The sequence below is a fragment of the Typha latifolia genome, chromosome 1 (genome assembly GCF_019914945.1).
Source record: "Typha latifolia isolate L0001 chromosome 1, TyphaL0001v2, whole genome shotgun sequence".
Lineage (NCBI taxonomy): Eukaryota > Viridiplantae > Streptophyta > Magnoliopsida > Poales > Typhaceae > Typha > Typha latifolia.
In genome coordinates, this window is record NC_133086.1 from 21,599,691 (window position 1) to 21,624,261 (window position 24,571).

At 38.0% G+C, this 24,571-nt stretch overlaps 6 protein-coding genes across 8 annotated transcripts; 5 read left to right on the forward strand and 1 right to left on the reverse strand.

Moving 5' to 3' along the window:
* The first annotated feature begins 280 nt into the window (after positions 1–280).
* On the forward strand, positions 281–1,392 carry LOC140795700 (cell number regulator 10-like). The gene is made up of 4 exons (XM_073148427.1): positions 281–457; positions 548–619; positions 722–934; positions 1,067–1,392. Exons 1-4 carry the CDS (start codon positions 331–333, stop codon positions 1,141–1,143), a joined length of 489 nt encoding a protein of 162 aa, XP_073004528.1. The 5' UTR covers positions 281–330; the 3' UTR covers positions 1,144–1,392.
* Positions 1,393–4,042: 2,650 nt separating this feature from the next.
* On the forward strand, positions 4,043–5,158 carry LOC140793314 (cell number regulator 10-like). Its single transcript, XM_073144726.1, has 4 exons — positions 4,043–4,230; positions 4,308–4,379; positions 4,480–4,692; positions 4,776–5,158. Exons 1-4 carry the CDS (start codon positions 4,095–4,097, stop codon positions 4,877–4,879), a joined length of 525 nt encoding a protein of 174 aa, XP_073000827.1. The 5' UTR covers positions 4,043–4,094; the 3' UTR covers positions 4,880–5,158.
* Positions 5,159–7,809: 2,651 nt separating this feature from the next.
* On the forward strand, positions 7,810–11,015 carry LOC140793499 (transcription factor TGA2.3-like). 2 transcript variants are annotated; one of them, XM_073145007.1, is made up of 11 exons: positions 7,810–8,003; positions 8,137–8,195; positions 8,281–8,369; positions 8,473–8,643; positions 8,747–8,824; positions 8,912–8,971; positions 9,216–9,293; positions 9,386–9,437; positions 9,954–10,225; positions 10,308–10,556; positions 10,681–11,015. In XM_073145007.1, exons 1-11 carry the CDS (start codon positions 7,984–7,986, stop codon positions 10,825–10,827), a joined length of 1,275 nt encoding a protein of 424 aa, XP_073001108.1. In that variant the 5' UTR covers positions 7,810–7,983; the 3' UTR covers positions 10,828–11,015. The 2 variants fall into 2 exon arrangements, with proteins under 2 accessions (XP_073001108.1, XP_073001115.1); XM_073145014.1 differs by having other exon boundaries at positions 7,844–8,003; positions 8,909–8,971.
* A 900-nt stretch (positions 11,016–11,915) lies between these two features.
* Positions 11,916–17,467, forward strand: LOC140788730 (uncharacterized). Of its 2 annotated transcripts, XR_012109082.1 has the most exons (5): positions 11,924–12,142; positions 12,223–12,390; positions 15,977–16,057; positions 16,158–16,246; positions 16,945–17,467. XR_012109082.1 is itself a non-coding variant. In XM_073138143.1 (2 exons), exons 1-2 carry the CDS (start codon positions 11,989–11,991, stop codon positions 12,372–12,374), a joined length of 306 nt encoding a protein of 101 aa, XP_072994244.1. In that variant the 5' UTR covers positions 11,916–11,988; the 3' UTR covers positions 12,375–12,583. The 2 variants fall into 2 exon arrangements, 1 of the variants encoding a protein (XP_072994244.1); XM_073138143.1 differs by lacking the exons at positions 15,977–16,057; positions 16,158–16,246; positions 16,945–17,467 and having other exon boundaries at positions 11,916–12,142; positions 12,223–12,583.
* A 163-nt stretch (positions 17,468–17,630) lies between these two features.
* Positions 17,631–22,304, forward strand: LOC140788722 (dihydrolipoyllysine-residue acetyltransferase component 4 of pyruvate dehydrogenase complex, chloroplastic). Its single transcript, XM_073138128.1, has 6 exons — positions 17,631–18,746; positions 18,910–19,101; positions 19,189–19,276; positions 19,367–19,437; positions 19,516–19,599; positions 21,945–22,304. The coding sequence occupies exons 1-6, from the start codon at positions 17,814–17,816 to the stop codon at positions 22,047–22,049; spliced, it is 1,473 nt and encodes a 490-aa protein (XP_072994229.1). The 5' UTR covers positions 17,631–17,813; the 3' UTR covers positions 22,050–22,304.
* A 921-nt stretch (positions 22,305–23,225) lies between these two features.
* LOC140783974 (heavy metal-associated isoprenylated plant protein 25) lies at positions 23,226–23,822 on the reverse strand. Its single transcript, XM_073131156.1, has 3 exons — positions 23,719–23,822; positions 23,570–23,651; positions 23,226–23,485 (listed from the first exon to the last, which is right to left on the reverse strand). The coding sequence occupies exons 1-3, from the start codon at positions 23,728–23,730 to the stop codon at positions 23,304–23,306; spliced, it is 276 nt and encodes a 91-aa protein (XP_072987257.1). The 5' UTR covers positions 23,731–23,822; the 3' UTR covers positions 23,226–23,303.
* Positions 23,823–24,571: the final 749 nt, after the last annotated feature.

Here is a 24,571-nt window from a genome sequence, read left to right on the forward strand (position 1 = left end):
CTGTTACTGTAAAAAAAAACGGGGGGGGAAAAAAAAAAATACAATTAGCTCAACTTGCATGGATTCTAGCAAGCCAGCTAATAAATACTTTTGTCCTCTCCCACTCCGATATCCATCATTCCACTTTGAATCAGTCATCACATTCATTCCCTTCCGACGTATTACTTATTCAAATACATCCATACTAGTCAAAGTCATAATTTGCAGGTAAGCAATACTAAAAAATATAATAATTTCACATGGTCAGGCTGCTATAAATAGATCCATCCTCATATCCAGATTGGTATCTCCTCACTAGTATCTAACTAACTTATCTCTAACCTTCCAGCCATGAATGCCAACAAGTCCTTCGAGCCGATGCCCGGGGTTCCGGTGCCTCCCCATCACCATGCATACGGTGGCCAATCTCAAGCCTGGACGACGGGCCTTTGCGACTGCACTGATGACTGTGGAAACTGTACGTAAGATCGATGTTAGCTTAATTTAACTACTCTTCTATCTCTTTGCATGTCTGTTGCATTTACACGGTGCTCTAATATTACAACAGGCTGCATGACTTTCTGGTGCCCATGCGTGACATTTGGCCGGATCGCCGAAGTCGTCGACAGAGGCACAACATGTAAGTTGCATGTTTAATTCAATATTTACTATCCAGAAAAGAATAGCTCTGATGTTGTATTGGATACCATTAGAAAGGTCTAATTTGATTGTAAAAAATTAGCCTGCGGGACGAGCGGAGCTCTTTATGGGCTAATACTGGCGTTTACGGGGTGCCAGTGGATATACTCGTGCATGTACAGATCCAAACTCCGGGCGCAGTACAACCTACCTGAATCCCCCTGCGCTGACTGCTGCGTTCACTTCTGCTGTGAATACTGTGCACTTTGCCAACAGTACAGGGAGCTCAAGAACCGTGGATTCGATATGACCATAGGTATATATCTCTCTCTCTCTCTCTCTTTTATGAATTTATAGAGTTTTAATTACTCTCTGAAATAAGAATACTGAATTATGTTCAATTTAAGGAGATCGCATGGCTGAATTGGTTTTGGTGGTGACTTTGCAGGGTGGCAACTAAACATGGAGAGGCAGGGAGCTGCGGCGGCTACTCAGCCGCCGTTCATGCAAGGAATGGGTCGTTGAACAAAAGCAAAAAGATTGGAAGGCTTAAACTTACGATAATGATCTATGCTATCACAAGTCAATTGATTGATTCTCGCTTGCTAGTGTGATTAATTTGTTTCTTAATTCTCATTTGATGTGGGTACGTGTTGATGAATAAGCGATGTTATGGTTCAGGATCTCCAAGGCTTTTTATAATTAAAGTGTAATTTTTCTAAATAAATTTTATCGTGGGTGTTTTAAAGGCACTGCCATGAACTCTATCGCTCATTTTAAGTAGGTGTGATGAGTGATTTACCACAGTTAGTGTAGACAATTCGGCCTTTGTATCTATATACAATGGTCCAGCTTACTTAATCTATGAACTTCAACTAAAAAAACAAATATATAGCTTACACCGGAAGCTACCAGCTCTGAAAACTTGGCTTGGCTGTTCATTTACCCAATTATGGCAGTCCATTAGTTGACTTAAAAAATTTTATTCAAATAAAAGATCAAAATGTCAATGTCAGTGCCGGCCTCCGCTAAGATTTGGGAGCTTATTATTATTATTATTATTATTATTATTATTTGTGGTCTTCTTTAAAATATCGATTGGATTGCATTGGTTTGGTGCCTTGTTGCCGTCTTCTTTAATGAACTTTCACTCAATAAAATAAAAGATCAAAACACTATAAAAATACGACTTAATTTGCACTAAGATCGGCATGCTATAATTTAGATGACACAACTTTGAAGTTGAGACTTGAGCAGTAAAAGCTAATGGGTTCATAGATGAACAGCCTCGTATTAATTATCACTTTATCTTATTTTCTTCAATAAATGTCATTATTCTTCGACATTGTCGCATTTAAGATAAATAAGAGTTTAAACGAGCCGAGCTTGATCGAGCCTGGCTCTAATCAAGCTTGGATTGAAATTAATTTCGAGCCTATCTTCGTGATCAAGCTTGCCAATTTCGAATTTGAGCTAATTTCGAGCTTAAACGAGCTACTCAATTAGTGATTTCAAGCGTTATCAATTTCAAACCATTTTCGAGCCTGAGCAAGCTTAAATTAATTTAGGCTTGAATCAAGCTTGAAATAAAATCTAATTCAAGTATAAAGATATAAATATTATCAAAATATAAATTACAAGTAATAAAGATAAATGGGTTAAAAACTACAAGCAACCAAAATATAAATTACAAATAACAAAGATAATTATGTTAAAAAACTATAAGCAACCAAAATATAAATTACAAATAACAAAGATAATTATGTTAAAAAAATATAAGCAACCAAAATATAAATTACAAACAATAAAGATAATTGTGTCAGAAAATCAAGGATGGCCGTGCCGGCGGCGTACCGGCACGTGACACGAGGGGTGCCGCACAACACCCCTCCTAATAGCTTCGCCATCGACCTCGTCGCCGTCGCCGCTCGCCCGAGCTCGCGTCGGGTGCCTTAGTCGAGGGAGAGGAAGAAAGAGATAGAGAGAGAGAATCTGCAACTTAAATTTTAACCGATAAACCCTCTCTCTCTCAATCTCTTTCTTCCTCTCCCTCGACTAGGGCACCAGACGCAAGCTTGGGCGAGTGGCGACGACGACGACCAAGGTGGTACATTTTTCTCTCATTTTCTTACGGCATGGGCGGCAAATGTCGCGGCACGGATCTTGCCTGTGGCACGGCCATCATTACAGAAAATAACGATTAAAATTCTGAATGAGTGAAAGGGTTTTAATCTGATGGTTCATATTAGTTTGATATTACTATATATATATATATATATATATATATATTCGAGCCTTATCGAGCCGACTCGATCGAGCTGGCTCGGGATCAAGCTTCGCTCGAATTTAATTTCGAGCCTAGCTTTAATGATCAAGCTCAGCTTAGGCTATTTTTGAGCCGAGCTTGATCGAGCATTATCGAGCCGAACTTAAGCCGAGCTTGATTATTTTGACAGCCCTAAAGACAAACATCCTCATGTCCATTTTAATAGGAAAATGAATGCACTGAATACGTTCAGTATAAAAGGGAGGTATCTATTTGCAAATATGTCTAGTAAATGGAGCATGCGTGGACTATGCATAATAAACAAGCAGATTCCGATAAGGGGTGACACTCGATCCGATTAAGTGGGTTTGCGTTGGATTATAGTGATACAAATACAAACATAATTAATTTATTAAATGGTTTAAAAATTTTAATCACAAATACAATTTATGTATTAAATAGGCTATATGGGTTATAAATAAATTATCATAACACATATTATTTAAATTGATATAAGTCATTTGAATTATAAATAAGTTTATTTGAATTATAAACTAGTTCATTTACATTATAAATATACTTTTGTTCATGTTGTAAATAGAGAATTTAAATGATAAAAGTGTTTATTTGAGTCTTATTGTGTCATAAGTGGATGGATGGATCTGATCTCAAACTGGGCTAAACATGTCAATATCCAATTATTTATCAGGTTAGATGAATTGACAGACTTACAACTCAAAGTAGGTTAAGGTAATTTTCAATCTATTTAAAAGTCAAATTATCGTATTAAATTACTATGTCACATCTACCCCTATTTTTTAATTTTATTATTGTCTTTTCTTCTTCAATTCTCTTTATTTTATTATTTTAGAAAGACTAGACGAGGATTAGTCAAGTAGGTCCACTTATTTTTTTCTCTATGCTACTTATTATTCCAAGATAACAGAGTGGAAATAAAGGTGCCAGCTTAACACATGCCCTACAATATGAATATCTCTCGAATATCATCCACTCATTCAGGAAGCCAGCCAAAAGATAATTGTATTTAAGTATTTAGCAACTAAATAAATACATGCATTCATACTATTCAAAGTCATCAGGTCAACCGATATGAACTTCACATATGAATATCTATATGTATATATATATATATAACATATGTAGATCTGTATCTCACCACTAATATTTCTAAGTTCTAAACCTTAGAGTCATGTATCCTCCTAAGCCGTTTGAGCCGGCTGCTCCGGCGGCGGCGGCGGTGACCGGCATTCCGATGCCGACCAATTCCCGCCCACTCCATTCCTGGTCCTCGGGGCTCTTCGACTGCACTGACGACTGTGGAAATTGTAAGATTCTCGGCTTAAACTTTTTCTTCCTCTTTCTCTTCTGGTAAATATTGTAACACGTATAGTTCTATTGACAGGCTGCCTGACTTGCTGGTGTCCATGCGTTACATTTGGTAGGATCGCTGAAATGATCGACAAAGGCACAACGGGTAAGTCGTCAAATTTCCTTGGCCTTTAATTTGCTCTCTAGTGGATGTCCTTTTTCCTACAAATTTTAACACTAATGTTTGTTTGCAAATGGATGAGCAGCATGCGGTATGAGTGGAGCTCTGTACGCCGTATTGTATACATTCACCGGATTCCAATGGATATATTCATGGATGTATAGATCCAAATTCCGAGCTCAATACGACTTAGTTGAAGTCCCCTGCTGCGATTGCTGCATTCACTTCTGCTGTGAGCGCTGCTCTCTCTGTCAACAGTACAGAGAGCTCAAGAACCATGGATTCGATATGGAATTAGGTTGCTCTAGAGCTCCCCTGAATACTTCGAAAAATTTGACCAAAGTGAAGGATTAATTGGTGTTTGGTTGGTGTTTTTTGCAGGATGGCATCTTAACTTGGAGCGGATGCCGAGAGCTACGTCTTCGACTAGGACTCAGCCGGCGGTCATGCAAGGAATGTATCGTGAAGGAAGTGAGCATAATTAGATGCAGGTCTTCAACTTATGGACCCAAGAAAGAAAAAAATGATGTTATTATGAGTCTATTTGGATTAATTCCGGTTTGCATATATTGGGATTTGTTTCCTTTTGTTTTCTAAATAAACGATGTAATGCTCCTTGCTAGATCCTTGTAAAATAACAAAGCTACTACTATCATCAGGAAAGGTTAGTAGGGTATGAGAGATAACTATTAATAGGCTAATTTCTTCGTATATTTGTATTGGTAAAAGTTTACATCAATAAAGTATGCTAAGTGACTAGGAAATCGAGTAACTAATCTCAATTGTTTTATATGATCTAAAAGACTTCGATTCCAAGTCCACGAAGCATACAGTCCACTGAAGTGGATGTGGTAACGGTGCCAGTTGACCTCAAAGCTAATTGGATGATCATTCTTTGCCATTGCACAGTGCTTGCGAAAGTTGTGAGCTTAAGTTCCTCTTCTAATTTGCTTCCTTACATACGCTCTTTTATTAATTTTATCTTTTCCCTGTATACTTCACTTAGAATGGCTAATAAAGTTTTGGTTATAGTTATTATTAGAATATAAAATATAAGAAAAATTACTGCCTTCTAACAATTTAAAATTTTAAAGTAGTCGACTGAGTTACTAATTGTACACCTTTGTACTCTCAACTATCTCCATTTCGGCTTAAACATGGGATCAGATAAAATACGTTACTGGAGTTGATATCCGGCTTGTGTTTGGGCCGACTATAGACCAAATAGTATTTGTGCCACACAAGTCTACCACCCACTGGTTGGCATACTGAGTAGTTAGCCCAAGGTGAGGCACTCAGCCAATGACTTGTGCCGTGTCAGACTAATCATATAACAAGGAAAAGAGGTTAAAATTCTTTCCAATATATAGGTTAGGCCAAAACATACGCTCCATATCAATCATCCTCAACAAGAAAACTCAAACCCAATATCTCTGCAACAGGAGCATGTCGGCTAATCATAAGCTAATCATATGAGTTAACTCATATGTACTCATAGGCATTCGAGTTCCTGACTACTACTTCTACCACCACCACCACCACCACCACCACCATTGAATCACCACCACCATTGAATCAAGGCAGATTTTCCCATAAATCCCAAGATGGGCCTGGCTTAGTTTGTTTGGGCTTAGCCAGCCTATAGAGCCCAGTCGTAGCCCAAACGGAGTGCTAAAACTGAAAAAGTGGCATAGGCCAAGGCGGATATATATATATATATATATATATATATATATATATTTATTTATTTATTTATTTATTTATGTCATTGTGTGTGTGTGGGTTCTGTTCGACTGGCAAAACCACAGGAAAGAGCGCAAATTCCAGCAGTGATCATCAAATAGCAAGATGCCAAAAAGAAATAAAGGCGTCCGTACCGATACGCCTGACAGCTCCTGAGATCGAGAGCGATTTGCTTTGCCTTGCAGGCTTGGCGTTGGCGAGCTGGAGCTGGAGCTGGAGCTGAGCCCGCCTTTCCTTTCCTTTCCTTTAGCCTTGTCTTTGCTATTTTATTTCCGTTGCTATCTAATCTGGGTCGTAAGTTCGATCATTACTTCCCGGCTCTAAATCCCATTTATTCCTATTTTTTCACACTTCCAGATGCGCTGACGAAAAAAATATATATGGTTGTATTCTATCAGCTCACCTCATTTACTAAATATTTTGAGTTTTAATTTCCTGTGGTTGTTAAAGTTGTTCAAATTTGGTCGATTTTAAGCATTGTTAGACCATTCCAATTTATTATATATCAGAGAAAATTAAATAACTATATATTTTTATCATTTATAATATAGTTAAAATGGTACAAGTACTTTAGAAAATAGAGAAAATTACAAATGACACCTACATTTTAATTATATTATAAATAAAGCTTTCTAATTTTATTATATATTGATAAAATCTCTTATTTGCTTAAAAAAATACTAAGCAATATTTTGAGTTATGTCGAATTTAAGAATTATCATAGGGAATGAAATGTAAAGTAGAATTTTTATCCGTTTTAAATTATACTTTTATTTTTTTTAATTATTTTTATGTCACTCATCTAATATGATTCAAAAGTAATTTGGAGTTTGCTGATATTATGATATTCGATTTTTGGATGGGATTTTAGTATTTTCAAAATTTTAAATTAATCCTATTTTGTTAGAAAAAGACAAAGATGAATTTTTATTTTTGTGTGTTTTGTTGCTAGAAACTAAAGTTTAATAAAAATTATTAATTTAGTGAAATAAATCTTTTTAAAAAGATTAAAAAATTATTTTTGCTAGGTAAGAAAATCGTTTCTTTAACTTAATTTTATAACAAACAAATATTTTTTCTATTACTTTTTAGCAACTAAACATCCTCAAAATATTAAAAAAAATTATCCCAAAATAATATTGGATCAGCTAAATTCGATAAAATTCATCTCACTATTATTCATTCCTAAATTTTTAAGAGAGCTGCAGTGCTTCTCTATATTTATCGAAGTACCGGAACTATTTTACCCTTTAACAAAAATTATCTTTACAAAAATATAACTGCGACTATGATGCTTGAAAAACTACAACGTTTAAACAATTAATGAAAATAACGTTCAAATATAAATACCATTTATATAGTTTATGAAATGGAACAGAGAGTTTGATATTGATTAGCATCAAAGGTTAGTTCTCTAAAATAGAAAATAATTATCCAAATTTTCTAAACTGATCCAAATGTTGCTCTCTAACCCACTGGATATAGTAAAAAAAAAACCCCCACTGTATTCAAAATCTATGCTAGTTATTCTTAATTACGTGATACGATAAATGTTCATTTATTTTTCACAAATACCAAAATTCTCCCCTCCCAAGATAAACGTGCATTTATTACAATAATTACGTGATACGATACGTGCCCCGGGACTCGATTCCTATAAAAGCCTGTGATAGATGGTCTGATAGATAGATTGATTGATAATCCCATTGATGGACACTTACTCTTCTCTCTCTTCCATTCTATTATACTGATCAATTTTACTCTCTCTCTCTCTCGGGTTATATCATGCAAACCTCTCCTCTTCTTCTTCACACCCTTCTCACCTCTTCTTGTCTCCTCCTCCGGCATGTACTCCCACTTCTTTCGGTATTTTAAGAAAATGACTACCATTTCCTTTTCTTTTATGCATAGTTAACTTGTTTCCTTGACAGAAATGTGGTTGGTTTGGTTGGTTCTTTGTGGGGATTCCCACGTTTTTTGTTGCTGTTCTTTGTTGCAGAGGAGAGCAGGGCCCAGCTGGATTCCACCTTGGGGATGCTGTCCCTGATCTCACTAGAAGTAATGTCAATCAGCTTTCTCTTGTTTTTTCTGTTATATTTCACATTAATAGCTTCTCATTTGGCTGCTGAAATGATCTGGGAAGGCCCATTGCTTAGCCCCAAGTCTTCTAGCAATCTCACCGCTGCTACTTCCTCTCCATTGCACTTGCATTTTGGGGGCCTAACTCACTCAGTAATCTCTATCTTGTTCCTTTCATATCTTTTGTTGTTCTTTGGTTTGTTTGATGTGGGTTTTAGCTAATGGGTCGATGTGATTCTTGCGGCGATGATTGCAGAGCATGACAGCTTTAGACATGGCCGCTTCGACTGCAGGGATGGAGGCTGATGCGGCGCGATTCTCCTTCCCAAGAAACCAACTTGAGAACTGGGGTGATTCTGGAATGGTAGTCACGAGCCCCATCACTGATACATCCACAGATGTAGACAATGATGATAGAAATCAGATGGTATTAAAACTTCTAGTATTTCGGTCGCTGCTCTGTTTTTAGGCCTCAAAACGGCATTCTGATGCTCTATTATGCTATTGGATTGAATACGTTTGATACTTAGATTGAAGGTGGTCAACAAGGGGCTGTTGTCTGTCTGGATTCTTCTGCTGTATCGCAGGAGAGAACAGGGGATCAAAGGGTTAGTTTTGTTTTTCATTCAGAGTTGATCAAAATAAGTGTGTTGTTGTTGTTAGATGCATTGATGGTTCTGTGTAATTATCAGCAGACGCTCCGTAGGCTTGCGCAGAATCGCGAGGCTGCAAGAAAAAGTCGCTTGAGGAAAAAAGCAAGTATTTTTGTTGATCATTCTTTCCCCGCATCATTGATGTTAATATATTGGTAGATGCAATAAATTCTGTATGCTTTATATGTCGTTCTGACCAAGATTTTAACTTGTCCAAGAAACTTTCACTGCCTCACACTTGCTTTTCGGAGTTTTATATGTAATTTTAACAATTTTTTTACCGAAGTTATTGCGCGGAATCAAACAGATTCTTATTATTGACTGTTTTTTTTTTTTTTTTTTGTAGGCGTACGTTCAGCAACTAGAGAATAGCCGGGTGAAGCTGGTACAACTTGAGCAAGAGCTTCAAAGAGCAAGGCAACAGGTGTTGCAAGTGATGCTTTCCTTAAATTAGATCTTGCCTTGTCAATTCCTTCTTCTGAAGTAGGGAATTTATAATTTGTTTCCCTTTTGCAGGGTATTTTCATAGCAAGTGGATTATCGGGAGATCATGGTTATCCCGGAAATGGTTTGTCCTACGTCTTGATACATTATATTGTACTATGCTGTCTTCAGTATGACATAGTTCATTTTCATACATATATACATATATACATATATATATACTCACTTTGTTTCTTCTGCGTAAGCTAGTAATAGCCTTTGCAAGTCATTATCTCTCACCATCCTTTCATTCAGTGAACAGAATTTTAACTTTGTTACTAGTAATTTTTATAATTTTATACGATGTCCGGAGAAAGTAAACAGTTCCAAGTACAAAGACTTCTAGTCCTATGCCGCGTCGCCTTCTCATAATCAAGAATTGCTCCAGGAATTTTACTTTCTGATGGGTATATGAAGTGGTTTGCTGCACTCCCAATTGCTACGAGAGAGAAATGGCCGGCAACATACAAATTTAATGGGGGGAATATCAATGACGATATACAAGTTCTAGATATTAGTGGAGGATCACCTGAATGCTTGATTTGCCTTCTGCAAAGTTTAGCTATCCTGATTGAATTGCTTTGCATGATAATATTTGTAGGAGCCTTGGCGTTTGACATGGAATATGCTCGCTGGCTTGATGACCATCAGCATCAGATTAACGATCTAAGATCAGCTTTAAATTCTCAAGTGGGTGATGGTGAGCTGAGGGTTCTGGTCGATGCTGTGATGACACACTACGATGAAGTTTTTAAGCTCAAAGGCATAGGTACAAAGTCCGACGTATTTCACATGCTTTCAGGAATGTGGGCGACCCCAGTAGAGAGGTGTTTTATGTGGCTAGGAGGCTTCAGATCGTCTGAACTTTTGAAGGTACTTGCAACACTGCTTCCCCTTTTTCTTTTCGGTAGCCACGATACACTGTCAATAATCAAAGTCATGGAAAATTCTGCAGCTACTCGCTGGCCACCTTGAACCATTAACAGACCAACAGTTGGTGGGTATATGTAATCTTCAACAATCATCTCAGCAGGCAGAGGATGCTTTATCTCAGGGAATGGAAGCTTTGCAGCAATCTCTGGCAGAAACTCTTGCTTCTGCTTCTCTTGGGCCATCTACTGGCTCTGACAATGTTGCAAATTACATGGGTCAGATGGCAATTGCTATGGGCAAGCTAGGCACCCTCGAGAATTTCCTCCGCCAGGTAAGAGATCACAATCAAACAACTAAAATCACCTATGTGCGACTGTAAACTTTTGGAAAGTATTGAATCCATGTTATGTTTGTGCTTAAAATTGTTCCCTCACTTCCATATGTCTCTGTTGCAGGCTGATCTTTTACGTCAGCAGACACTGCAGCAAATGCATCGGATCTTAACTACTCGACAAGCAGCTCGAGCTTTGCTGGCCATCAGTGACTACTTCTCTCGCCTTCGAGCACTCAGCTCTTTATGGTTGGCACGCCCGAGGGATTAAAGAGAGCATCATGATTTAGACATATATATAGATGATGTGTTGTTGTATGCAGAGGAGAGTAATCTGATTTAGATGTAGACTGAATGCCGGAGATGTATTTTGTTTTGTTCACGACGGCAGCGAAGTGCCTGTTTGTACTTCTACCAGCAGTAGTTAGTGAATTACGTAGACCACACAGTCTTGATTCACCTGTGAGATGAAAGCATTCTAGCAGGCTCCTGAGGTTTATTATATGTACAGCACGAAATAATCGGGGCGAAAAGCACGAAAAGTTGCAAGCGAGAAACAGTATTTATATATATCCCGAAAGATGTTAAAATATTTGTTGAAAGTTACTCCTTTAATTAGACCATAATATGTTGGTGTGAAATAAAGCTATCCAAATTTAATTACTTGAACCATGTTAGGCTAGCTTAATGATTAATTTTGACAAAGGTTGTTCCTGGTCCCGGACTCCACGTCTTCCTTCTCCCCGAATAATCTTCCATTAATTTGGTGGAAAGAAACAAGAGAGAGCCACATGAAAGTCAAAAAGCATTAAACTTTTGAATGCCATGCTCAGAGATGTCGCAAATTCCAATGCCGATCCGTCGGCTCTCTTAAAGCTCATTTACAAGGATTTGCCTACTTCTACATATATTGTCTCAAATCCTATCAATATGAATTAATTTTTATCTTTGCTGTATGCAGTCCTATATTTGAAGAGAAATCAAGAACAAGATAGAGTCAATACTAGCTTCATTTGCTACCCCAATGTTGGCATTTTAGCTGAGAGCATATCTGGAGGCCAACCTGAGATGATGTTGCTCTTTACACTGCAGTAGCAAAAATGTAATTTATTTATTTATTTTTATTGTAATAAGTGCAAGTTTTGCTGTTATCTTAATATTTACTAGCTTTCTATGGATGGTGCAGCGTGCAGGTGTGAAGCTTTCTCCCGTTACCACGGACTTACGAGGATAAGTATAGCTTTACTCTTAAATAATGCGTCCAAATCTGACCAACCTTTGAACTCGAAAGCCAATAGTCCGAACCCAAACCCAATTGGTAAAAGATCCAGCCTTCTGGGTCCATTAATGACTCATGGGCCCAAAATTGTTCTCCGTAGACTTGGACAGTTGGACTCCACATCCACAGGAGAAGAGAGGAGAGAGAGGAGAGATGAACACAGACATAACGGCGTCGGTGAAACCGGAGTACCCGGTGGTTGACCGGAACCCGCCCTTCACGAAGACCGTCGCCAATTTTAGCACTCTCGACTACCTCCGCCTCGTTACTATCACAGGCGTCTCCGTCACCGTCGGATACCTATCAGGTCTTGTCTTCTTCCTCCTCCCCCCCCGTTAGTTCTTCTTGGGTTAGGGTTTCTTATCGGCATGGTTGGGGTTGGTGCAGGAATCAAGCCCAACATTAGGGGGCCGTCCATGGTGACGGGAGGGTTGATCGGGTTGATGGGCGGATTCATGTACGCGTATCAAAACTCGGCGGGTCGCCTCATGGGATTCTTTCCCAACGAGGCTGAGGTGGCTCGTTACAAGAACATGTAGATCGATCACACCGCTTGTAATGCTGATTTCTTCTTCTTTTCTTCCTTACCTATCTCGTTTTTGTCTGAATAAAGTTTGCCATTTGTCAAACTTATGTTAATGTTGGTTTTGTTGTACACTTTTTGCTTGATCTGACTGAGCTTCAGTTTCATGGTGTTCAGCACTGTTAAATAGCATGTTATCAATTAATTTCTGGCCTATTTCTATCCTCTTTTTTTAAAGCTCTATCTTTTATCTTGTGTCGTGTTGCCAGGTAAAAGGTTATGTCAATGTACCAAACATTATATATATATATATATATATTGTGCTTGATGAACTCAAAATAAATTGAGGGCCAATTAGATTATGAGATACAAAAGATTACATTTTTGTGATTATTGGAATTGACATGATCATTGAAAGGAAACACTAAATGTTGTGTTCTATCTCATTAGTCGTCTATTTTCTGTAACTCAGTATCTTGCCTTGCCAATTTAGTGCTGTTCATTTTGTGATGGTTCCTGCTTTATCCTTCTTTATAAAGTGTAGAAATTGTATGATTATGAAAGTGTGCCATGTTATATAGCAATTAGAGCCTAATTACTTAAGAATGAGAGCAAGCAATAACTTCCTGTTCTTTGTGGAATCCTAACTTTGGATCATATGATCTGTATCTATCTGATTTCCTTGGGCATGAAATGTAGCTATAGTGGAAGGTTTGGCATAGTGGCCGTCCGTTTCTGGTGAACATCTACCATGCTTTTGGGTTATTCTATTGTTGTTTCACATCAATGCTTGCTTTTCTTGCTCCTTGATTCCATAAACTCTTCATTCACTCACAATTTCGTGTCCTTCTATCATCTCCTCTTATCTCAAGAGGATGAAATGAGCAAAAGAAGCATTCCAGAATAAGAAAATTTCTGGCCTTTGTGGTAATATTACAACCTCAACGCTACACTAAGATTCCATCTCTTTGGTAAGTTTTGCCTCTTAACTTTGGGAACTTCTCTTCTTTCCTACTTTATTCCTCTGTCTCAAGCTGTCTTTGATGAAAATCGTCTGTACAGCTAGGAGGGAGATCTTTCAAATCTTTCTAGATCAGTGATTCGTTTTTAACCCGGTCTTTATCTTGGATTAATCATATACCAAAGATACTTTAAGGAAAAATGGGGATTGTCGGATGCCCCATCTTTATCCTGATATCCAAACAGCTATTGCCTCCTTGATCAATAATTATCTGCAACAGTTTTCCTTCTCTTTGATTCTCCTTCAGAAGTAGATTAGTGGTTATCTTAAGCTTTTGAGTGTACCACCACTAGTCCATTACAGGATGTGGTCATGTGGAACTTTCATTTCTTTCATCTTTATATTTGTTAAATATCATGCTGAGTACTGACTACTGAGCCTATGGACATATTGGATCAAAACCCAGCTGCTTGATGATTGTTTCAAAGTGGCTTCTGTGTTTATATTAGCTGTTGAATACTTCAAATTTTTGCTGTAGAATATTTAAATGCTTAATTGATTGGGTTATTCTTGATAAATAACTGGTTTAGGTATATGTCTATTATACCTATAAATTAGATATTCAAGCCAATAATTTACCAAATTGATGTAACTATCAGAGATTTAAATTGGAGAACTTGGAACCCCATGAGTGACACTGTTGGAATCTTACTCTTGTTCGGTCATGCTATGGTTAATATCATGTCAGAACGGGTATCCATATGTCGTAAACAGTGTGGTTAAATGACAGAATAGCAATGAAGATCCATGAATAGGTATTCTCAACATGGAAGATATTTCCTTATGGTAGTAATGAGCAGGATAATTTTTTTCCTTATTAGATGGACATGAACATAGTGTAAGATTTGGATTATATGACTCATTTAAGCCTTCTTGAGGGGGCATCTTTGTATTGTTATTGTGCTCCTACATTTCAATGCTATAGCTTGCAAGTATTCTCACAACACACAATTGCGTCACCACTAACTAAGCCGGATGGAATCTTAACCTATAAATCATCAATCTTTTGAATCCAATTTCAGAATAAAGAATTGGATTACACAATTTATGGTAGATTTTGATTAAAAAATGTTTTTTCTATATCTCAATTTCTGGAAAAAAAAACATCATCTTGTGCTATTTTATTTATTTATTTGATCATTCAAAAGTTCGAAAGTTAAATATGAGTTAGAGAAAGAACCAATATTTTCTAAATACAGAGGTACTGAAGCTCCACTAAACTTTAGCCAATATAGTAAGCTATATATTCTAGGTTCCAAATCGTCTGCGTCACCAAACTATTCCTCCGAATTAAACATTGCTAAATAGCCGAGTTGCTCATTCAAACCAAATATTATATAAGTTAAGATTCTTGCCAAATATTATTTAAATAGATACCAATATTTAGTACCAACATATAGCTTAAGGTTCTTCCAAATATTATATATTTACAATCTATTTAGATCTATAATCTATTTACAATCTTTTTCTTTTTAAAGAACTTTTGGGTATCTCATATGTCCCGGTATTCTTGTTCTTTTTTAGTTGTTTAAAGATCCACTTTAATGACGAGTAATTTGTGTGTAGATCGGATTGTTAGGTTAAATTTCTTACCTTTTTGTTTTCTGAAGGTTGATTGCATGAAATCAATGGGGAAAGCTTTTTCTGTTTACAAAGTGGGCTTGTATCTGAAATGTTGTGTGTAGATCGTTGTTCTGGACATTTCTGAAATGTTGGGGATATGGTTCCTAAAAATCCTCAGGTTTCACATCCACGACGTACAAACTGCACATAGAGTATTGCAATTGCCAAAGAAGTATATTAGCTGTATGAAACCGGTTATCAAGTACATTGTTGGGCATAAACTTGATATTTTGCAGTGTGGACTTGGTATTCTCACGGACTGGACAGACACGTTTTACACACTCAATCATCCTTTTATTGGCAAATTTTTTGCTGTATAACACATTGCATACAGTATGTGCTGATATCTAAGCCATTGTTTCATATAAATATAGTAAATGAAACCATGAGCATGCTTTTTAAATTTGTTCAATTTGATGTTAGAAAAAAGCTCTTCAGCTATATGATTGCTTGAGGGCTAACATTCCAACTTCAGCATGGGGTCTGGAGGCTCGTGTTCCCTTTCTAGACAAGAACATCATCAACATAGCAATGGATAATGATCCTGAATGGAAGATAGTAGGTGCACGATATTTTGGTCAGTGCCTAGTAACATCCTTGTAGTAAAAAGAGGTTGCATGTAAATTAATTAGCCTTTTGTAGTTCAATTTCTTCTAGATAATAAAGCATCATAGGTTGGATTCTTCATAATTTGTTATTGGGTTTTCTTCACTAACAATACATGGTGTCTCTCCCAAATACTAAAAGATTTGAAGACTAAGTTAAGCAGTAAATTTAAGAGTTCTGCCATATTTCCTATTGTGGTTTTCTTGGACCTTTGTATGGTAAAGTATTTTGGTTTGGTGGTTCGCATTTCACATTGTGCAACACTGCAGCTTAATTTTTTCTTCTTGTTCATAATTCAATCAAGTATTATCAGTGTATGCTTTATCTTTTATAGTCAGCAATTGTAACATCAATCTGACTAAATTCAGATAAGACCCAATCTCCGTTGGATTGAGAAATGGGTCCTGCGGAATGCATTTGATGATGAGGAGAACCCCTATCTGCCAAAGGTTGGGATGCCTGTTATGTTTCATCTCATATTCTTTTTTGCTTAACTCTTTGCAAAATACTTCTGACATCTGATGGCATAAATGTGTGTTCCATTTGTAGCACATCTTGTACAGGCAGAAAGAACAATCTAGTGTTGGTCGGTTACACAGCTGGATTGATGGCTTTTGAAGGACCATGTGAATCTACATGTATGTCTTATTTTTACAAATTACAAGTCATATCTGTCGTTGCAAATTGTCAAGTTACAGTTAATATGGGAATTCAAACCGTATTAATGTTTTATTATCTCATGGCTTGGATTACTGGGAAGTGACCTTGTATCATAAAGATATACTTTTTGATGATATCTTTTTGTCAAGCCTGCATTTTTCACTTCCGAATGCCAGGTTATTGATGCGATGTTGATGAATGCAAGTTTGTTTATCCTGAGAAACGTCAAAGGATGCATATTACTACAGAACAATATTTGAGAGATTCTTCCCTAGGTGTGGATCTCTCAATGTTTTTACATTTTTGGGAAGTTGCAAACTGTAATAAGAATATCCAGCTCTCTTAAATAAGCAAATGTTCACCACTGATATTTCTTATCAGTTTACATTAATTTACTCGACATAGTTATTAATTCAGTAGTTCTCAGGACATAAACTGTTAATAATTATTACATTGAGTTAATGTAGCCATATTATGTCTAGTGTCTTTTAGACTGTAAGATCATGTGTAAATCTGAATGGAATACTTTCTGCTCAATTCGACTAACCACTGTCTGTTGTTGGTCTGCTATAGCATTAGTATGATTGTTCAACTTTGATCAGTATAACTATTTGGCAGATAATTCTTGTCCCACAATGCAAATATTGTTTTGTTAACTCACAATCTTTTCAAATAGAATGCTGCAAGATCAATAGTACCAGGAGGCCCAAGCGTGGCATGCAGTACTGCCAAAGCAGTTGAATGGGAAGCAGCCTGGTCGAAAATCCCAGATCCAGCTGCTTGCGCTGCACGCAGCGTTCAGGCTGCAGCCGATGAGGATGTACCGGAAAAAGGTTCAGCTGCTGGCTGCTGAGAGTCCTGCCTCGGTGAACTGTTTTCCTCCAACACGACAGGATGGTATGATCGAAGCTACTGCTGCTGCTGCTGTACGAGGATTCATTCCTTGCCAGCTTTCTTCTCTTGGTTGGGAGCACGGTGATGGAATGTTAATCTTCTGGAAATGATAAAATTTCAGCTTCTTGTAGACTGGTTACTTACGGTTTTCTCCTCCCGTGTTCTTGTGCTTTTCTCCATCTAAATTAATGCAGACGTGTATAATAAAAGGAGATCTGTTTCCATATTATATAAGAATTATGACGATCCTCCATGTATAAATGAATCTTACATGCATTTGATAAGTGACCTTCGAAGTATTCAAACCCTTTTGTAAATTGTTGAGATGGTATGTTTATTCGTCAATATATCCATCGCATGTAATGTACATATCACTATGCTAAATTTTCCACAGTCCACACACACACACACACACACACACACACACACACACACACACACACACACACACACACACACAATACTTTCGTGCGTGTGTCGAATGTCGATACTTTCAAAGCTCAAACGCCCTCCCAACTAACCAACCAAAAGAACCCTCCCTCGACTTCTCCGCCCCCCTCCTCCTCCTCTTACTAATTAAACGAACAATTCTAATCTCTCCAAATCTCTACTTCTTCTTCCTTGTACTCACATTTTCCTCCACCTCCACCAATGGCTTCTCCTAATCCTATCGCCACCACTCTCTCGTCCTCCTCCTCCTCCACCTCCGCCACCCCTTTCCTCTCTTTCTCTTCCTCCCTCTCCTCCTCCCTCCCCATCCTCCCCCGCCGCCCACTCCCCCTCCGTCGCGCTGGCTGTCGGATCCCGGCAATCCGGGCCAAGATCCGCGAGATCTTTATGCCGGCGCTGAGCTCGACGATGACGGAGGGAAAGATCGTGTCTTGGGTGAAGTCTGAGGGCGACCGTCTCTCTAAGGGGGAGAGCGTTGTCGTCGTTGAGTCTGACAAGGCCGACATGGACGTCGAGACCTTCTACGATGGCATCCTCGCCGCCATCGTCGTCCCCGAGGGTGAGACCGCCCCCGTCGGCTCCCCCATCGGCCTCCTCGCGGAGTCCGAGGAAGAGATCCCCCTCGCGAAAGCCCAAGCTCAATCTAAATCCCAGTCTGCTCCTCCCCCTCCTCCTACGCTTTCTCCTGTTGCTTCCGATTCTTCTCCTCCTCCGGCTCCTGCGGCTCCGACGCCTGCCTCAACGGTCGCATCCGAGGGGCCGAGGAAGACGGTCGCTACGCCCTACGCGAAGAAACTTGCGAAGCAGCACAAGGTGGATATTTCCACGGTGGTCGGAACCGGGCCTTATGGCAGGATCACTGCTGAGGATATTGAAGCTGCTGCTGGTATCCAGCCCAAGAAGCCGGCGGCTGCCGCAGCAGCTTCCCCAGCTGCTTCTGCTTCTCCAGAAGCTAGTGCTGCTAAAGCTCCTGTGGCTGCTGCAGCCCCGGCGGCAGCTCCAGGATCGACGGTTGTTCCTTTCACGCCAATGCAGGCAGCGGTGTCCAAGAACATGGTGGCGACCCTCTCTGTGCCTACTTTTCGAGTTGGGTACCCTGTGATTACCACTGCTCTTGATTCTCTCTATGAAAAGGTATTACCTTTCTCTCATTCTGGTGCTTTGTTTATCTGGTAAAATTCTAATTATATGAAAAGGAGAAATTTTGATCTGGGAGTTGTTTGGGTGATCATGTTATGGAGTATTTGTTGGGATTAGTTTGGCTAATTTAGTCTCGAATGTGGGATTTGCTGTTTAGATCAAGTCGAAGGGAGTCACAATGACTGCACTGTTGGCGAAGGCTGCAGCTATGGCACTTGTGCAGCATCCGGTTATGAACGCAAGCTGCAAGGATGGAAAGAGCTTCACTTACAATAGCAATATTAACATTGCTGTTGCTGTGGCTATTGATGGTGGACTGATTACTCCCGTCCTTCAAGATGCTGATAAGGTTTACATTTACAACATTCAAAAATCATATGGTGTAACTTTTTTTTGCCTCCTATGTTCGCAGCTAATTGGAATATAAATAATGTAGTTGGACCTGTATTTGCTTTCTCAAAGATGGAAAGAATTAGTAAAGAAGGCTCGTGCTAAGCAGCTTTCACCAAATGAGTATAACTCAGGTTTGTATCTCTGCAAATTGTTGGTTAATTTGTATTCTTAGTTTTTTTTTCCACGAGGATTCTGCTCACTGAGTCTTTGATACTATGCAGGGACGTTTACTCTATCCAATCTAGGTATGTTTGGGGTAGACAGATTTGATGCCATTCTTCCTCCTGGTCAGGTGGGTTTTCCAATCATTCTTTACATGCTATTAAATTTGCTTTCTAGTGTCCTAAGAAGTAACGGGTTTGCTGTTCAGGGAGCTATCATGGCTGTTGGAGCTTCAAAGCCTTCTGTTGTGACCGGTACTGACGGTTTCCTTAGTGTTAAGAGTAAAATGCTGGTAAGTGCAGTTTCAGATTTCCCATGTATTATGAATCGATCCCTTTGGTTGTTGCTATAGATAAGTTGCAAAATGAAAATGATTTTACATTTATACGTCTAAAAATGAAACTCTCTCACCTTATTTTCCTTGAGAAGATTCAAAGTGCTTCCTGATTGTTAGTAATTTCATTTAATGAGTTAATGACAACAGTTGGCTACTGTTTTCTGTCACTTCTTTTTACCTGTAGTAATATATGTTCAAGTTCTGTTCTAGTTTGTAATTCTATGGGGATTATATAGCTTATAGTTATGAAGCACTGGTGGACTATTATAGTCCAATCTCCAAAGGCATAGGTTAACTAAACAAAAGCTTATCGATAAATGAAAGTCACTTGAATTATTTGCATGACCCAGCATCATTTGCAAAGGGCATAACAAATAATGATGTCCAATGAATACATTGGACATAGTACTCCACTATATAATCCACCAATAAATGTTCCTCTACCATATGGTTCTTTATTATGTAAACAAACCAAGATATGCAAGATCATATTTGAGAAAATAGTATTGAACAACAACAACAAGCCTTTAGCCCCAACTATTTAGGGTCGGGACTCGGGATATTCTAGAAAATAGTGACAATATTATTATTTTGAAAATAAATCCCAAATAGTCCTCATTAGGCATGACATATGTGTTTGACTAACTAATTTTGGATTCATCATCCTAGAATCATATCTAAGCTCTCATAATTAGCTATGCAGAATAGATCAAAGTAGCCAATATATATTGTGGCAACTGAGATAATGATGACCAAAACATAATTGGATTGTGCACTATGCTCTGTGCTTGTCTATAAATTTGATGGGCCCATAAGTCAAGAGGTTATTCCTGATAGCATGTGAACTTGGATGTTTGATATTATCTCAATTTAAAAGCCTAAAACTTGTGTAAAAGATGCCTGAATCTGATCCAGCACATTAATCAGTCTTAAATAGCCCCTATTAGAGTATAGACACTCATCATCATAGACTTTAGAGCATTCATTGGAGCATATCCACCTCACCTGACCTACAATCCTCAAAGTTGTGCATTCCTCATATCAGAAAAGTTGTACCTATTCATGTAGTCATTTTGATGCCGAGAAACTATTTCATGATTTGATACAACTCGGGCTGGGCCAAGTTGTATCGGAAGGAATAAATTTTGTTTGAAGAATAAAACTTGTTATTGGGGTGCACTTGAACGCTATGGACTCGCATTCGAACGGCATGCATTCACATATACAGAGAACAGATTTTGCATGTTCAAACGACCACAGGCCCTGCACGCGTTCACATATATAGAGAATGTGCCGCAGCTTTGTAATTAGGGATTTTCTTTAGTTGTTTAGGTCAATTAGGTAGCCTCTAAGTACTGTGGAGTGCACCCTAGTTGGATTAGTTTTGGAATTAATCTTCTTTCTCCCTATCTTCCTTCCTCTCTTGTGCCCTAACCTTCCCGTCGACCCTAGCCAACATCGGCTAGACTCCTTCCCCTCGTGTGTTGTCGCCCTACTTCTTCTAGGAGCGAGTCCTTCCCCTCGTCTGCCGCCGCCTTTTACTTCTTCTAGGAGCGACAACTTCTTCCTCCTCATCCTATCTTTCTCTAACTCGCACGCATCTCCTTCTCCACCTTCATCTTCTTCCACTATCATTAAGGAGCTACCTTTAATTCAAATACCCAACCTAATCCCCTCTTAATCCAAGAACTTAACATGTAGTAGTTTTTTACTCATATGAGTTGATAGTAGCATAGTATATTAGACTGCTAATTTAGGGAAACCAATTTTCATGTCTAAGGCTTAAACCCCCTAACATTAGTCAATATGAATGAATTATTAGAAGTAGGGTTACTATACATATCTTGGTGGCCATTGCTGTTGGAACTTGGAAGCCTCCTAATGTTTGTCTCTCTCTCTCTCTCTCTCTCTCTCTCTCTCTCTCTATCTATCTATCTACATGTGCATATACACGTATATTGATGTATGTACTATTTGTATTCCATGCATCAAAATATGTGTGCACATGTGTACATATGTCATATACACATTACACTGCACATAGACAACACTTAGGAATGAGATGAATGAAATTGGTGTCCTCTGTGGTGCTAATCCTACAGTAAACAAACAGGAAAAGAAAAATCATTTGAGAAGTATTAGCTTTCATGGCAAGCTACGGCCATGTCTGACTGACCTCAAAAACACAATCAATTTTTTTTTTATTTACATAATTAGTTTGGAACTGCAATAGATTGGAAAAGTTTTTAGAAATGTAGCTCTCATTTACTATTTTACCTAATTGGTTCCAATCCTATTAGGTGAATGTCACTGCTGATCACCGGATCATCTATGGTGCTGATGTGGCTGCCTTCCTGCAGACTTTTGCAAAGATTGTCGAGAATCCTGATAGCTTAACATTGTAAGAGTTTTGAAAATGATTGTTCTTAGGTGCAGTTCAGTTGCTTTATCAGTAGCAAGCTGTCTTCGCGTTTCTATATATCTGTACGTCATTGTTGGGTGAGCTGAGATATTATAGTTTTGCAGCAATGTAGAACTATTTATGCAAATTTTCCATTATGTTGTTTCCGAGAGACATGGCTCTTAAATTATGCTGGAAAATTTTACAAAGAATGTATTGGTTTTTTCTTTAAGATTAATAAATTTAGTGTTGGTATCAATTGTCAAAATTGTTTGTATAGATAACTTCCCAAGTTATCTTCTCTTTCCGTTACTATAGCAGCAGTATTGCAAGATCTGAGCTTTATCAGATATAATTATTTATAAATCCTTCCTGCTTCATCCCAAATGCATCAAGAGGCGAGGAATTTGAGTTCATCAAATTGCCTAATTTGAGATGGCTTATCGATTTTGTCGAATAATATTTCTAGTGGTACATATTGGACACTAAGTAATACCAAACATTCAACTTTATTTTGTCCTCGTACTTGCTACATTCTATGTGACATCGTTAGTTTTTTTGCCTTCAAATTTATCTATCAAATGAAGTCTAATTCATTGCAGTCCTAACAAAAATGATAATTAGATCAGCATTTGCTGAACATATCATCGTTTTAGGACCAGACAAAAATAAAAGATGCCGATCAGTTTAATGTTTTTGTTAGAATCACAGTGAATTAGATGTGATTTGGTAAATAAATCTGAGGTTAGTATATTTTGATTAAAAAAAAAATTTAGAACAGGACTAGTTTAGTAAAAACTGGCATTGTAGCAAATGCAAATGTTTGGTCAAAATATTTATAGACAGTTCTTTCGGCAGTTTTCTACTTAAATTTTGTGATGGGTTATTCTAAATGGTTATCTTTTATAATAAAGGAACTCGCTGTGAAAGAGTGCATACGAGTGAACTACAAAATGAGAATATTGAGACAAAGTAGCTTTAAAATAGAGGGAAAGAAGAATCCTTTTCGCCTTATCATCTGGAACTTTTCCTTTTCTTTTAGCTGAGGAAGTATGGAAATCTCCGAGGAGCGTAAAAACTTAAATTATCTTTATATACGATAAATTCTATTCAACTATTCAAACCCATCTAAGGGTCATGCATGTTTGGTCTACAATTAAGGAGGAAAAAAAACAACAAATCAAGTAAAGTTTTTGCTTCTCATACTTCTAAATATAAACTGGTCACATATTTTTACACGACATAGTAGCTATGCTTACTAATTAGCAGCTTCTGTGGGCCTGGTTGTTGCTTCGTTATTAATATCCACTTCCTTTATCTCCAATATCTCAACCCTTCGATTAGTCTTCTTCCTTATCCTTATCGCAACATCCTGTGGATTAAACGCACCACACACGCTTACCCTGCACTGCTTCTTCTCTATTAAATGGCTCTCCAACTCTTCACAAACCCAACAAAAGGTTTAGTCGCCAAATAGAACAAAATTCTGAGAAACACATAACAAAGAGTTCTTAGATTAGTTACCGTGCATCTGGAGGAGGGCTCTTCTAATTTTCCTGTAGCAGCCATTGCAGTCTATGTTCATCCTCATAGTCATGCAGTAGAACTATAAGAACCAACTAGCCTTAGAATTATATAGTTTAGAATGATAAGAATAACAAGAGAATGATTACCTTCTCAGTCATGAAGTAGATGTTCTGAGGAGGAAAAGGAGGAGGAGGAGGAGGAGGAGGAGGAGGAGAGGAGGACCAGGGATTAGTTGGCAGGAAAGGGAGGCTTTATTATAAAGATTAAGGTGAGAATGGTGTTAAAGTATTGTGAATGGAATTTGGCGTGGAGGGTTGGGTTGATTCCTTCACCTGCACCTCTCTCTGCCTCTTTGGGGTCTTCCCTTGTGAGTTTGGTGTAGTAGAATCGGATTCTAGTTGATTACAGGAGGGATGGGCTGCGTGAAGTGTTGTCAAGTGTCCCTTTCCTTGTTCCCGGGTCTTCTTCCGCTAATAATTTTTTTTTTCTTCACTTCGGTTAGTATTGGGAAAGTCTAGATCAGACACGGAAATTGAGCATGACTTGGATCGATTTTAGACATTAGGATCAAGTTTAAAGGGAATTGTGAAATTACGTAGGAATGACCAGAGAGAGATAAAAAAGAACTACTATGTGAGTGGGTTTATGGGAAATATCAAAGAATTTCACCAAGCCTAGAAAAATCAGATTCCCAGCTTCTTGCCTAAATATTACCTGCGAAAATTCTATGTATGAGCATCGCCAGCCGTACATTCGGATTTTGAAATAACAAATGGCACCATATTTCATTTCAGTCCCACTACTGATAGTTTACATCAAGGGAAAAATCAATCTCTAAGAATATATCAAAGATAAGTAAATCCAAATTACTAACAATCACACCAATGGTCATGAATCTCCATGTAGACTAGTAGTATTGCAAGAAGACATTATCAAAGTGAACAGAAAAGATAAAATAGATGGAGGAAAATGAGACAAGCACAAGTACAGCTTATCAAA

Bases quoted from the DNA above. Each gene is read 5' to 3' on its own strand.
- LOC140795700 (XM_073148427.1), top strand. From the start codon at position 331: ATGAATGCCAACAAGTCCTTCGAGCCGATGCCCGGGGTTCCGGTGCCT. The intron at 458-547 runs GTACGTAAGATC...ATATTACAACAG, and splicing joins CACTGATGACTGTGGAAACT to GCTGCATGACTTTCTGGTGC. The intron at 620-721 runs GTAAGTTGCATG...GTAAAAAATTAG, and splicing joins CGTCGACAGAGGCACAACAT to CCTGCGGGACGAGCGGAGCT.
- LOC140788722 (XM_073138128.1), top strand. From the start codon at position 17,814: ATGGCTTCTCCTAATCCTATCGCCACCACTCTCTCGTCCTCCTCCTCC. The intron at 18,747-18,909 runs GTATTACCTTTC...TTTGCTGTTTAG, and splicing joins TTGATTCTCTCTATGAAAAG to ATCAAGTCGAAGGGAGTCAC. The intron at 19,438-19,515 runs GTGGGTTTTCCA...TTTGCTGTTCAG, and splicing joins CCATTCTTCCTCCTGGTCAG to GGAGCTATCATGGCTGTTGG.
- LOC140793499 (XM_073145014.1), top strand. From the start codon at position 7,984: ATGTACTCCCACTTCTTTCG. The intron at 8,972-9,215 runs GCAAGTATTTTT...TTTTTTTTGTAG, and splicing joins AAAGTCGCTTGAGGAAAAAA to GCGTACGTTCAGCAACTAGA. The intron at 9,438-9,953 runs GTTTGTCCTACG...TAATATTTGTAG, and splicing joins TCATGGTTATCCCGGAAATG to GAGCCTTGGCGTTTGACATG.
- LOC140793314 (XM_073144726.1), top strand. From the start codon at position 4,095: ATGTATCCTCCTAAGCCGTTTGAGCCGGCTGCTCCGGCGGCGGCGGCG. The intron at 4,380-4,479 runs GTAAGTCGTCAA...ATGGATGAGCAG, and splicing joins GATCGACAAAGGCACAACGG to CATGCGGTATGAGTGGAGCT. The intron at 4,693-4,775 runs GTTGCTCTAGAG...TGTTTTTTGCAG, and splicing joins TGGATTCGATATGGAATTAG to GATGGCATCTTAACTTGGAG.
- LOC140783974 (XM_073131156.1), bottom strand. The intron at 23,486-23,569 runs GTAACTAATCTA...GGGTTTGTGAAG, and splicing joins AGCCCTCCTCCAGATGCACG to AGTTGGAGAGCCATTTAATA.
- LOC140788730 (XM_073138143.1), top strand. From the start codon at position 11,989: ATGAACACAGACATAACGGCGTCGGTGAAACCGGAGTACCCGGTGGTT. The intron at 12,143-12,222 runs GTCTTGTCTTCT...GGGTTGGTGCAG, and splicing joins CACCGTCGGATACCTATCAG to GAATCAAGCCCAACATTAGG.